The sequence below is a fragment of the Gracilinanus agilis genome, chromosome 1, assembly GCF_016433145.1.
Source record: "Gracilinanus agilis isolate LMUSP501 chromosome 1, AgileGrace, whole genome shotgun sequence".
Lineage (NCBI taxonomy): Eukaryota > Metazoa > Chordata > Mammalia > Didelphimorphia > Didelphidae > Gracilinanus > Gracilinanus agilis.
The window spans coordinates 21,225,553-21,238,935 of NC_058130.1; the positions used below are offsets into that span (position 1 = coordinate 21,225,553).

The 13,383-nt window shown below is 47.9% G+C and overlaps 2 protein-coding genes across 4 annotated transcripts; both read left to right on the forward strand.

The window, feature by feature from the left end:
• Positions 1–341: 341 nt before the first annotated feature.
• RPP14 (ribonuclease P/MRP subunit p14) lies at positions 342–5,801 on the forward strand. 3 transcript variants are annotated; one of them, XM_044656804.1, is made up of 6 exons: positions 342–392; positions 1,867–1,975; positions 2,067–2,151; positions 2,770–2,846; positions 3,700–3,778; positions 5,718–5,801. In XM_044656804.1, exons 2-6 carry the CDS (start codon positions 1,881–1,883, stop codon positions 5,772–5,774), a joined length of 393 nt encoding a protein of 130 aa, XP_044512739.1. In that variant the 5' UTR covers positions 342–392; positions 1,867–1,880; the 3' UTR covers positions 5,775–5,801. The 3 variants fall into 3 exon arrangements, with proteins under 3 accessions (XP_044512739.1, XP_044512737.1, XP_044512738.1); XM_044656802.1 differs by lacking the exon at positions 342–392 and adding an exon at positions 704–879; XM_044656803.1 differs by lacking the exon at positions 342–392 and adding an exon at positions 704–861.
• A 7-nt stretch (positions 5,802–5,808) lies between these two features.
• HTD2 (hydroxyacyl-thioester dehydratase type 2) lies at positions 5,809–6,525 on the forward strand. Its single transcript, XM_044656801.1, has one exon. It carries the CDS (start codon positions 5,912–5,914, stop codon positions 6,446–6,448), a length of 537 nt encoding a protein of 178 aa, XP_044512736.1. The 5' UTR covers positions 5,809–5,911; the 3' UTR covers positions 6,449–6,525.
• Positions 6,526–13,383: the final 6,858 nt, after the last annotated feature.

Sequence of the window (13,383 nt, forward strand, 5' to 3'; positions counted from 1 at the left end):
GCAGATGTGTCCTGGAAAGGGCAAAGACTCGAACCCGGGTCCTACAGCATTCCAAAGTGGGTGGTGAGCACTCCTTCCCAGCGCCATGATTATTCCCATTTAACAAATGAGGAAGCCGAGGCCCAGAAGGGAAACCCGGCAGGTGACTTGCCTAGGACTCAGACGGAATTTCTTCCTCTGGGTGCAGAAAGGGGCGCCCCTTAGTGGCGGAACCGCATCTCTCCCAGCTACATTCTTCAGCTCCAGCTCCTTCTCCTTTTAAATCAACCGGGAAGGGAGAAGGAAGACGCCGGGGCGCGGTGACATCATATCCGGCCTGCGCGGAATGTTTCCGGAAGAAGCGCCGCCAGCTCGGACAAAGTGAGGGCGGTGTGGCCAAAAGAACGTGAACCGTGAGTTGCGGGGGTTCGTGGGGCGGCGTCTCACTCGCAGAAGTGATCGTGAGGAGAAAAATAAGAAGAAAGGCTTGTAGCAGGCTTTTCGACCGGGGCCTTCTGTACTCTGGGGAAAGGAGTTAAGCGTGGAGACTCGGGGTGCAGCGCACAGTCGGCCACTATTCCCATGATGCTCTGCCTTAAAGAACCGGAAGAGCACGCCGCACCTTCTAACCCTCCCGCGCACGCCCCCTAGTGCGCAGGCGCATCTTACTGACACGCGCATGCCCTCTGGCGCTGGCTCATTTTCTCTTGCGTGCGCGCGCGAGCACACACCCTCCAACCCACAGGTTTACTACGCTCGTGTCTCCCGGCTTGGTCCCGCATGCGTGGGTCTGTTCCGGTTGTACAAGTGTGGGCGCGTGTGCGCCCGCTCCCAGACCACTTTGAGGTGTTGGAACCTCTGTCCCCGTGGGCTCCCCAAGAGGTGAAGGGGCAGCCCAAGGTTAGACTCCGTGGAGACTGGTGGCCTCGGGGCGGGCCGGGAGAACGAATGAACGAATGTATGTGTGAGCGTGCCTTGGGGCTTAGGAGGCCACTGACTCGGACCCGGCTGTACACTGTAAACCCAAGTCGGGATCTCCGCCTCTAACCGCTTCTTAAGTACTCGAAGGAAGGAGTGAAAAAACATCTGGCTAAGGGTAGAATTTGAACCTAGGGCTTGGCTCTCCTTCTACAGAAAGGTCAGGTGAATCAAGGCGGGGCTCGACACCCCCCACAAATGGGGATACTCAGCCCAGCCAGTCTTGAGCCTTTTTTTTTTTTTAAATTACTAGATAATAATTAATTTTTTCCCCACCTTAAACACCAAACAAATGGAGCGTTTCTGTGAAGGAAGAAAGGGAAAGTTGTGCTCAAGCTGTCCCATTTCCTCCTTCCTTACATAATAAATACAGCCTATAACTTTAATCAGCTTTCCCGACATTGAGTTTCCCTCTGTGCAGGGTTCCAAGGCCCAGCTGGCAGCTTCCTCCTCCTCCTCCCCTTCCCACCCTGGGAAAAAGGGACCAAACAAGGCTCCGTCTCAGTCCAGACTATCCCTCTCTCCTGCTTCTAGCCTTTCTGCTTGGTTCGGAGGGGCAGCAGGCTTGCCTCCCCGTAGGGACCTTCAGTCCATCTTGTTCTGGAACCTCTGGTTCTTCTCCGATGCCGCCCTCTGGGCTGGCTCAGTCAAGTGGGTCACATGGGCCCTTGTTCTCTGGGTTCAGGCTTAGGGAAGGAGGACTGTCCAGGTTCTGCCTAGCGGGAAGATCCCTCCTGCCTCTGTCCCAGAACCCTTTGAGGCTGTAGAGGTCAGCATAGGACTAAGCTTGTGGATTATGATGGCCCCTGGGGGATGTCCCTTTGGACCAAGGCCGGGTAGCCCTCAGAATCAGAATCACTGTTGGGAGTGAATGTTTGGAGCCCCTGACCACCTGGTTTCCTTCTGCAGGTCCAATCCATACTATGAGACACGAGACTGAAAAGGCACCGGCAGCAGCCACGTTCCAAAGAATTGTATACAGAAATCCTTCTGAGCACCATTACCTGAAAGTCCAGCTGTAAGTGTCCATTTTCCCAGTGTCTTTGGCCTTTGCCCTTTAATATCTGATGGTGAAGAAGAGGACTTTTTACACCTCCTTTTCTTTACAGGGAGTTTCAAGAGCAGGGACCCCGACTGACTGCTGCCCAGTTCAAGCAACTCATTGTGGTGGCCTTGAAGGACCTGTTTGGAGAGGTAAGGGAGGCTCAAAAGCCCCTAGGATTCCTGAAGGGCCTCACAGTGGTCTTTCTTGGCACTACCAATACAGTCATGCCCCCACCCCTTTCTGGAAAATCAGAGTAAAATGTTTTAGCCCTCTTTCCATCATGCCAGAGAAAAAGTGTGATTTTTTTTCCTGTTTTGGAGCATCTATAGTACCTTATTGTAAAATCTGGATTACTTATGCTTTTCTGAGTTTTCTAAATTTTTCCTGTGTTGTCTGCTGGCCTTCATGTGCCCTCTGACTTGTGCAAAACTTGAAAAAAAGTCCCATTTAATATCTGATGCCTACCCAAGATAATATTGAAACCATGATGGCCATTATTTGGAAGGGTAACGGTATTGGTAGGACATTCCTGGCTGTCCCCATTTCTATTCATTGAATATGGCAAGAAAAAAGTAAAAGCTAAGTATTCTCATTCCAGCAAATGTTCTTCATGCACAGTTTCTAGTTGTTAACTTGAAATCTAGTATTTTTTCACCATTTAACCAGAATGTTCTGAGTGGTTGATAAAATATGAATGTTGAAAATATTTCCTGTTGGAATAATGAGGATTAGGAACTGTCTGATAAAAGCATCGTTTCTGTGTGTAGGTCGGCGCTGCCTTACCCTTTGATGTCTTGACATATGAAGAAAAGACCTTGTCAGCAATTCTGAGAATCTGTAGCAGGTATGAACCCTTGAGTCTTTTGTAACTGAGTAGATGATACTTTTTTAGAACATGGAAGAGTGACTGATGGGGAAATAGGATGAACTCTGTCCCTTCAGAATACACTCTCTAGAACATCATTAAATCCAGCAGTCAGCTCATATTTATTAAATGCTTGCCCTCTTCCAGGCATTGGGGCCAGGTCTCTGCCCTCAGTTTGTTTACAGTATAATGGGAAAGATAACACAAAAACCTCTGTGTATGAATAAGAGAGGCTAATCACAGAGGGAAGGTTGAGGATGACTGAGTTAGGCTTCTTACAAAAAGCAGGACTGGAGGGAATCCAAAAAAGCCAGGAAGTTGAATGGTGGAGCAGAGAGTTTTCCAGGCAGGGAAGTGCTCAGAGTCAGGAGGTGAGAGTCAAGCAGGAGGATCAGCCAGGAGGCTAGGATCATTGGGTCACTGAGAATGTGGAATAAGGTGTAAGAAGCCTTCACTGTCCTGCTCAAGTGTCAGAGCATCTACTAAGAGCATTGGAGTAGACCCAAGAGGTAATGCTTCATTTCTCTACTAGGAAGAGTGGCTTAAGAAGAGGAAATGAATGACATTTGAATTTTGGCATCTCTTTCATATTAGAAGCATGTTTCGCATACTTAGAAATGTCTAAACACATGTGGGAATGTTTTAGAAACTCTAGTGAAGTGTGTGTGTGTGTGTGTATTTGCCATCTTTTGTCCTTTAAGATTTAGCATTTAAGGTCAAGACAGTTTTGGGCAGAAACAATAAGTTGTCAAAACATACAAGAAGAGCTGAGCGTGTTGGAAGCATTGCAGAGATACATCTTTGTGAATGATGATTTTTTTTTTCCTTATAGTGGTCTTGTGAAGTTGTGGAGCTCTCTAACACTATTGGGGTTCTTTCAGAACAAGAAATGTGCCTTCAGAGTGATGCAGGTACAGACTCTTTGCGATGTTTACAGGCCTGCCTGAGGAGAGAAGGTGTCCACACACTGTTTTTATTCACTTAAAGCAATCAAATGGGGAGAAGGGAGGGGAATTGAAAGAGGGAAAGAGAGGGTGAAAATTAGGTGGTGTTTTTAAGTTTTTTTTTTGTTTTTTTTTTTTAAAGAGATTTCAGTGTTTCCCAGACCTGGAAAGGAAAGCACTTAAGATTCAAGTGTATCTTGAGTATTTTTCTGAGTAGAACTTTTATCAGAAATAAGCAGTTCATCTCAAGCTTTGCTTCTGAATGCTTCATAATACTCATAGCTAAGCCCAGCATCATTTTCATGCAGATTCTTTGCTTGATTTCTAGCCCATGCCCAAACCCTTGTTGCTGAAGTTGGGCACCAAAAAGATCTGAGAGTTACAGTGAAGCTATTTTTATAGATAGACAAGCTCCCCACAGTTGGGAAATGTGATTTGACCACCAAAAAAGTTTGTGCTCTCCTAGGCTTTGTAAAGAACAAGAAGAGTGGCTTTCCTGTCCTTCATCCTGGTCAGCCCACACCTGGAAATTCCTGGTGCTGTGTTTTTTAAAAGACAGAGACCAGCTCAGATGAATCCAATTAAAGGTGACCTGGATGGAGAGAAGATAACAGTCCTCACCCTGCCAGGAATAGTTAAAAGGAGGGAAGACTTAGTGGAGTCCTGAAACTGCCCTTAAATAAATAGCACTAGAGTCCTCTTAGGGAAGAGGGATTAGATGTGTTCTGCTTGGCCCCACGGGCTCCAAATTGTACAGAGTAGATTTCAGCTTGGTGTTGGGGGAAAACAAAAACAAACCTTCCTAAAGGAAGCATTTATAAACTGTTTACTGGATGCCTGGGTTTGAAGAAAGGTACAGTTTCCCCTGCCCTTGAGGAGTTCACAGAGGGGGAGACAACAAGCAATACGAATATATAAATATGTACAGATGAACGATGCATGGGATAAGATGAAAATGATTAACAGAAGGAAGGCACTAGGATAAAGAGGGTCTGAGAAAGGTTTCCTGTAGCTGGAACATAAAGGAAGCTATAGAGGCCAGTAGAGAAGGATAGTAACAGAGACCCTTCCTATCAAGGGGGACAGCCAGCCAGAAAAAAATGCCCTGAGCTGAGAGGTGGAGGTTCATGGAATAGCCAGGAGGCCAGTGTCCCTGGATCGAAGGGTATGTGTTGGGGGCAAGAAGATGTGTAAGGAGACCAGAAAGATGGGAGCTAGATGAGGAAGGGCTTTGAACACCAGAGGATTTTATATTGGATTCTGGGAGGTGATTGATCATTACTGAGGGAGGGGGGCAGAGGACATGTTTGGACTGGCACTTTAGGAAAATCACTTTTGGGGCAGCTGGGTGGCTCAGTAGATAGAGCCAGGCCTAGAGACATGAGGTCCTGGGTTCAAATGTGGCCTCAGACACTTCCTAGCTATGTGACCCTGGACGAATCACTTAACCCTATTTGCCTCAGTTTCTTTATCTGTAAAATGACCTTGACAAGGAAGTTCTTGAAAGTTGGACGCAACTGGACAATAACAAAAAACCTTGGGATGATAATAGCCCCCACCTCCCAGGATTTTCATGAGGATCCAATGAATCACAGTAATTATAAAGGTCTTAGCACAGTGCCTAGCAGCCTGGCACACAGTAAACTGTATAAATGGAGATTTTGAACCTTTGAACTTCATCCCCCAGAAGGTCCTTAGTATTTCCCAAAATTCCCTTTAATCAGAACACTATGGAAATGTTAGTTGTCATTATTATTATCACTATGTCATAGCCTGGCCTGGCCTTGATTCAAGTAGGAAAAGATCTCTGGTCTGTCTGTCAAGTTATTATCTCTGTCAAATGATTGCAATATGCATTGCCTGCATACTTTCCAGTATTATATTTGGTTTTTTTCCTTTCCTCTAGGTTTCTCCATTTCTTCTTGCATTGTCTGGTAATAGTAGAGAATTTGTATTAGAATAATAGAAATTGAAATTAAATTCAGTGGAAAAAACGGTTTTGAACTTTAGAAATAGTCTTTTTCAGCTAACCATGCATGCAGCTTTTATAGCCTGAAGACATTGTAGCTCTGCTTTTGTAATTGTTTAAAATTTGGAAAGATGTTAACAGTAATTTCTATTCGCCAAATTTTACTGACCACAACTGGACCAAGAATTCTCCCGGGCCTGCCAAGGCTGAACAAAAGAAAGACCTGTAGTGCTCACTTGAGCAAGCAGCACCTGCGATATCTGAGTGTCAGAATTGGAGATCGTGCTGAACTCACGAAGGCTTTTACCCAGAATGATGTTGTCACATTTTCAGAATTAACAGGCGACGTCAACCCCTTGCACTTAAACGAAGACTTTGCAAAAGGGACAAAGTTTGAAAGGCCTATTGTCCATGGAGTTTTGATCAACGGACTCGTTTCTGCTGTTCTGGGCACAAAAATGCCTGGGCCCGGCTGTGTCTTTATTTCTCAGGAGATCAGCTTCCCAGCCCCTTTGTATGTGGGAGAAACGGTTGTAGCTGCTGCTGAAGTGAAAAAGCTGAAGATGGGGGTGGCCTTTGTGGAGGTGTCATGTTGTGTCACAGAAAGAGGAAAAACCGTCATGGAAGGCATGGTTAAAGTTCGGGTCCCAGAAGCCCCTGGTTCTTGAGTTATAAGTTAAAGCTCTTACAGAATCAGACATATATTTGTGTGAAAATTAAAGCACAACTAGAGAAAATCATGGAGAAAGTTGAGTTGCTATTCATATAATTATTGATTAATAGATGTATTTCATGCCTGGTGAAAGGAAGCAACATCACTTAAATATTTCTATTTCTGCCTCTTGGGTCTTCCCTCTGGGCGTCCCTTCACCTCCCAGACACACAAGTGTTTCATGTGAAGCAGATTTGCGTGTGAAGGAAATTATTTAGGGACGTTAATCCTGGTGTCACCCCATGAGCGTCAGCATCAACATGCAGCATTGCCATGGAGGGAGGAGCTGGTGGGATTTAAAAGGCAAGTGCGGGGAGGAGAGAGTGGTCTTCACTAATGCTCTTGAACAGACTTGACTCTCTAGGCTGGTGCTTGGCAAGGATCAGCACAGCATGGAGGGGACTGTGCTGGGCTGACATCTGGGACTGATCTTACCTTAAAGAAAATCTCTCTTATTTATTTATTTTTATTTTGTTTTTAAATCCTTACCTTCCATATTAAAATCAATACTGTGTATTGGTTCTAAGACAGAAGAGTAGTAAGGGCTAAGAAATGGGAGTTAAATGACTTGCCCAGGATCACACAGCTAGGAAGTATCTGAGGCCAGCTTTGAACCCAGGACCTCCCATCTCTAGGACTGGCTCTCAATCCACTGGGCTACCCAGCTGCCCCCCAAATCTCTCTTTATTAATGCTTATAACTAGCAATTTGGTACAATAGTGGCTGCTTCTGTCTAGCCAGCTTTTTAAAGTTTTTTAAATGTGTGATTTAGGCATGAGAACCACTTTTGCTATCTAAACTCAGATCAGTATTTGAATTTCATAGATTTAGCTATATCATTTTTTCTTAGACTCAATCTATGACTCAGTAGGGGCTTAGTTTTTAAAGGCAACAATTGAACTTGAAAAAAAATTCATCTTCATGTAATCATCGTTGCTTTAAGGTATGCAAAACACTTACAAAGATTAATTTGATACTTAGAACAACCCTGTCAGATACTTGATACGATTATCCACATTTTAAAGGGAAGGAATCAGGTTTAGACACGATAGTGGATGTGGCAATGATTATGTAGCTAGTGGTGCCTGAGGCAGGATTCGAACCTCCCAAGTCCAGTATTAGCCACAGAGCCTTGTTTTCTCCCAGCGTCGCCATTGGTTTTGAGTCTTGGAACCCATGATCTGGGTGACCCAGTGAGTGCTAGAGGGGAGGGTGATGGGCTTACAGCCTGTTCACCACATGGCTTGTGGCCAAGAAGGGGTGGAAAGTAGAAGGACCTTCCCCAAAGGATTGTGATTGGAGGAGGTGAGCCAGGGAGAGCAGCTCTGGGACCCCCAAAAGGAAAGCGGAGTTTGGCTGGATCCTCGGAAGGTCATGGGAGGAGAGCCCAGACAGGCATCCCACTGTCAAGGTGAGGAGGGGCTGGGCGGGGCCCCGATGGAGGGAATCGCCACAGCCAGCAGAGAACAGATGCCCTGACACGTAACCGCAGACGTCCGTTTTAAATGACTTCAAAAAAGAGTGTCCAAGATGGTGATGTGACCATTTGTGCTTCAGAGACAAAGGTGACCTTACTAGTTCATCACGAGAGGGACAATGTGAGTTTGGATTTGTTTTGCCAGTAGTGGTCACACATTCTCCACATTCTCTTGTCTAGTTTCTCTGGTAATGAGGAGTTAAGAGCACCTTTTCCTATATTAAAGCTAGTTTAAAGAATGACTGGTATTAATCCTGTGATTGTCAGAATATGTTGCTAATGAAGTCGTATCATTTGGACCTCTCCCAGCCCCCCTAAGACAAAAGATAATGAAATTACTGGTTATTGAAAGTTCTAAATGAGAATTGAGGCCTAGAATGAGTCTTGCTTAAACTTGGCTCTCATTCAAGAGGCCAAATTCTTATAGAGAAGGTAGAAGAAGTCTCATGTTATTTATCCATAGGTATTGCTTACCTCTAAAACAAAAGTCTACTAGAAGTGAAGGCCAGTGGCTTGAAAAGAAATTAAACTTAGTAACCAGCCACAAAATAATCATCTGGTGAGAAAAAAACCATTCAAATACACAAGCAAAACTTTTAAAATGGATACAAAACCAAAAATTGTTGCTTGTCATTTCAACTGTGTTCAACCTTTTCTGACCCCATTTAGGGTTTTCTTGGCAAATACCAGAGTGGTTTGCCATTTCCTTCTCCAGGGCCCCCATTTTGCTGCTGAGGAAATGAGGCAAAGGGGGCAAAGGGACTTGCCCAGGGTCACACAAGTAGTAAGACTCCAAGGCCAAATTTGAACTTGGGTCTTCCTTAATTCAGGCCCAGTGCTCTATCCACTGCACCACTTAGCCATACCTCCATTAGTTTATTAAAAGGAATTGTGCAGATTAACAAGACCTCACAGTTCCTTAATGTTGCTGTTTCTCCTCCCCCTGCATTGTTCCATGCATTTTCTAGACTTGTCAGCATAGAAATGCATCATTGTACACAGGGGTTCCCACGCTTCTCCGTGTTGCTCTTAATCACACTGGGAAAATGTTCTGTGGCTTTTCTACCACTATCTCATTGGGCATCTTGATCAATAATCAGTAAGCATTTGTTATGGACTTACTCTGTGCATGGCACTGTAACGGTCACCTCCCCCAAGGACCGCCATTCTGATGGGAGAGGTGACCGGTATGTGGCCGAGGATGTGCCTATCATGTATGAAATGAATACAAGATGGTGGGAGGGAGGGCTGCATGCCAGCCAGAGCTGGGTTTCAGAGGAAATAAGGGGTCCCAGGCAGGAGGTGAGAAGGAGGCAAGCTGTGCCCAGACAGCCACGGTGGGTCCCTGGGCTTGAAGCCCCACTTCCTGTCTTGGGCCTGCACATCTTTGTTCATAAAGAAGACCAGCTAAGAGCAGGGATGGATGGGGTGGTGTCCATGGCTACCACTGGAAAAGGGAGGACGGCCAAGACCTTGGCAGCCTTGTTGCTGTGCCCAAAGAAAGGGGCAGTGCCTTAGACTGGTGAGAATCCATCTGGTCACTAGAGGGTGGCAGCACACAGATGCCAGCAAGGACATTTCCCTGATAGGCCATCCTGGGATTGGATTAGGTGGAAGCAAAGACCAAGATATTCCAGTGGGAAGAGGGAGACCCAACTTTGGCTTAAGGTAATGTCCGAGGGTCTTCTTGGAATGTGGCTCCATTTGCTACCCTGGGTTGCCTGGGCCTTGGACCCCTGAGGAAAACCAGGAGGCAGAGGGACCCCGTTTCAGGAGGTCAGAAGTGGGCCCTACATGCATTGTTCTTCCTGGGCTCTACCACTGAGCAAGGCCAGGGCCGTGCTTCTCTCCTTACAGCTCAGAAACCAAACAGATGCCAACCTTTGGCTGCCACAGATAAATAACAGCATGCAAGGAAATGGTGATGATTGCCTTAGTTCATTCATTCCAACCAAGGCTTGTCACCCATAGGGTGCTTCTGTTCCTGTGTATTTGCTGGGCAGAGTCACTGATGGATTTGCTCAGAACACGAAGGCCTGTGTGGGCCCCAACCATTGCTGCAGCTGGGCTTCGCTCTCTGTTGTGTGTGAACCCAGATTCTCGGTAGGGGCTGCTTCCCAGCTGCCGTTGGGTCTGTGGTTCTCTGGGTCCAATTGAGAGAAACAGAACTGGAGCAGAGAGGGCAGCCAGCAGCCCTGTTACAACTGACCAGTCAGTGCTCCATCAGGGTCCCAGCAGCAGAGGCCCAGTTCGCCTGCAAATCAGAAGATGCCCAGGAGATGGAGAGGTGATGGCGGCTAGAGCAGGTCCCAGGGAGGGGTTTACGCTGAAGCAAAGTGACTTTTCTCAGGCCAAATTGGATTAAGAGCAATATGGGGTTTAGCAATCCGTGTTCTTCTTTTGACAGCCATAGAAAGGAATCCTCATCTCATGCCATTTCTGCCTAATGTCCTGGAAAATTGCTTAACAGATTTTTATATTCTATTAGAAACATTTTCACCTTGGCAAGCCATCATGCATTCCCTTTTACGAAGAGCAAAGTGGAATTCTGGGTCCAGGAGAAGGGCCTGGACAAAGCCACCATTGCTTTGCCTCCTACCTGACATCGATTGTTCTAGAAACTTTTAGGGAATGGTTGAGTTTTCATTTCTGTGAGCTTATTAAGTCATTTTTTTCTTGATTCACAGACCAATCTGATTCCAAAGAAATTTGCCACTAAATTACCTCTACTAAGTATTTATATTAAAACGCCTTCTAAAGAGTTGACTGTAATTGTGTTGCTCGGCGGTGGCTGCATCACACATGAGTAGAATCTATTAACTTTACATTAGGGAAATCCGAATACTCTAAATTGCCTTTATCCTGCTCCGTTTTCTCCATTCTCAGGGTTTAAAATGTTCATTGTTCTCATTTCTTGCTTCAGAGAATGAGCGCCCCACTCTTGTTGAAACCCGTTGGGATTCTTAGCCACCTCAGCACCTTTCTGTGGCCTCTGAACAAAGACTGGGGGACGACTTGCTACTTATAAAAGGGAATCCTGTTCAGGCTTGGGTGGGTCTTTTTTTTTCTTTTCTTTTAAACCCTTACTTTCTGCCCCAGTAACAATGCTTAAGACTGAAGGGTAAGGGCTAGGCAATGAGGATTAAGTGACTTGCCCAGGGTCACACAGCAAGAAAGCGTCTGAGGCCAGATTTGGACCCAGGACCTCCTGTCTCCAGGCCTGGCTATCCACTGAGCCACCTTTCTATTCACTGGCCCTGGGTAGCTTCCAAGGTTCCTTTCAATTTTGATTCTATCATTTCACTCCAGCTCTGTGGCCTGAAGTAACATTCCCTTCTTGTAGGCCACCGGGGCCCAAGCTCCCACTGGACTGGCCTGAGCCTGTCACGGGTCCTTCTCCAGGGGAGGTCAGGGAAGAATTTTCAGCCTAGAAGCCTGGACAATCATCGCCGGAATTAGCTGCCACCATCATCCACACTCCACACAATGATTCCGAAAGTAATAGGAAGTCAGACAAAAGGGATTCTGGGCAAGGAGAAGATGAACTGCTCTTCAGGTAGACTAGCTGGGGAAAAACAAGCCCTGGGCCACGTCTGCCTGCCTCAGTTTCCTCCTTTGTAAAGTGAGTGAGAGATGCTTTCAAATGTACAAAGCAGGGCAGGGGAAATGGGAATGAACACCTTCCTGTGAGGACAGCTGATGGGCCTGCAGTTCTCCCTTCAGCCTGGGTCGCTTCACTTAGGAATGAGAAAAGGGAAGGTGATTCTGGCCCATGGACAGGTGCCATCCTGTGCTAGAGGGACCCAGGCCTGATCCAGCCCAATGAAGGAAGCCCCATCTTGGGATCCCAAGTAATGGGCTTCAGGAGCCCTCATAGGACCCCAACATATTCAGATTCTCCCCAGGAGGTAAAGAGGTTGAAATGGCCCTCTTTTTGCCTGGAGAGCAAATAAATGAATAACAATAAATAAAAGCCAATGAAAAAAGAGCATTTCCCCTCCAGAGCTTTGGAATAGAAAAGCAGGAGAAGGGAAGGCCCAAAGCCTTGGCAGCTGTCCATGAAACACTGCTTATGTCCCTTTCGGTTTCATTTTCCTGCCTGTCAGGAGGCCTGGGCCATCTCTGGCTTGGCAGGTCAGTGAAGCCCTTGGCCAGAGGGCAGCCCTGCTCCTCCCTCTCCCCTGGGCTGTTTGCTTTCAGCCCCTGGCCTGCCCTCTCACAAGGTCTGTCTGATATGCCCCTCAGCAGACAGCGGCCTTTCCCCACCTCCTCCCACCCCACCCGGGGGCTGGGGCTGTGCTGAGCCTCGACAAGCTGGGGCTGCTTTAGATGAGGAAAGCCATGTCATTGGCGAGACCCCAGCAGGCTGGGGAGACCAGGGCCGCCTCAGAGCTCCCCCAGCCCAAAGTCTGGCATTTGACAAATAAGGAGACAGTTTCAGGGGGGTAAAGCTCCCCCCTTGGGACTCCAAAGCCTGCAGGGTGCTGGGTGGGGGGGTCTCCCAGGGCCCCGTGGTGTTGCCTCAGTTAATACAGCTTTAGAAATGCCTTTCCGGGCAGGGGAGGGCTTTGCCAGGGTGGCTTCAAGCAGAGGCTAGGCCAGAGAGTGAGGGGGCCAGGGGGCCCTGATGAGCTGCAGCAAGGGGCCACCTGAGCAAACCTCCAGGATCCCAGGCAGCCCCAGCTGAAAGGGCTCCCACTCATTTAACAGATGAGTAAACTGAGGCCCAGGAGGGTGCAGGACGGTGCCCCCTGGTTCCCTGGGTAAATGTGTACCCAGCATTCATGAGTTTCCAGGCTGCAGGAGCAGCCAGAACCTTCTGGAAGTGGCCTCCCCTCCCCCTCCCGCCCCTCCCCCTTCCTCTCCTCTCCTTTCCTCCCGCCCCCGGGTAGAACAGAAGGGGGGGGGGCAGGAAGGCCTGGGGTTCACTTGGGTCAGGGTAGAGCCCAGGCTCACTATCAGTGTTTAAGAAACGTTTGTGTATGGATCATTAAATTGGTTGGTTGATTGATGGCTGATTGGGTACCAAACCGAGCCAGTCCCTGCCCTCCCGGAGCTTCCCCTCAGCAGGGGCAGACCTTGAGGCCTCCTAGAGGTGGGTCCTAGGATCACGGTGCGCCAGGATATCCCCAGGCCTTCGGGGAAGCCGCCGAGGGTCCTTCCCGGTGGGGAGAGGGGAGTGTTGTGGGTGGGGGGAACCGGTTAGTTGTCTGGGGGAGGGGAGGGGCGGGCCCAGAGTCAGGGGGCGGGGTCTCACGCACTCACGGGGCGAGACCAAAGACGGGGGCGTGACTTACCTCTCTGGGCGGGGCGAAGGCAGAGGTAGGGGCGGGGCCTCTTTCTGCCTTCCCGGGGGCAGGGCCTGAGGCAGGGGCGGGGCTGCCCTCTTGGGGCGGGGCCTGCTTCCACCGCTG

Coding starts and splice junctions, on each gene's coding strand:
- RPP14 (XM_044656804.1), top strand. CDS start 1,881: ATGAGACACGAGACTGAAAAGGCACCGGCAGCAGCCACGTTCCAAAGA. Junction 1,976..2,066: donor CATTACCTGAAAGTCCAGCT/GTAAGTGTCCAT, acceptor TTTTCTTTACAG/GGAGTTTCAAGAGCAGGGAC. Junction 2,152..2,769: donor TGAAGGACCTGTTTGGAGAG/GTAAGGGAGGCT, acceptor TTCTGTGTGTAG/GTCGGCGCTGCCTTACCCTT.
- HTD2 (XM_044656801.1), top strand. CDS start 5,912: ATGTTAACAGTAATTTCTATTCGCCAAATTTTACTGACCACAACTGGA.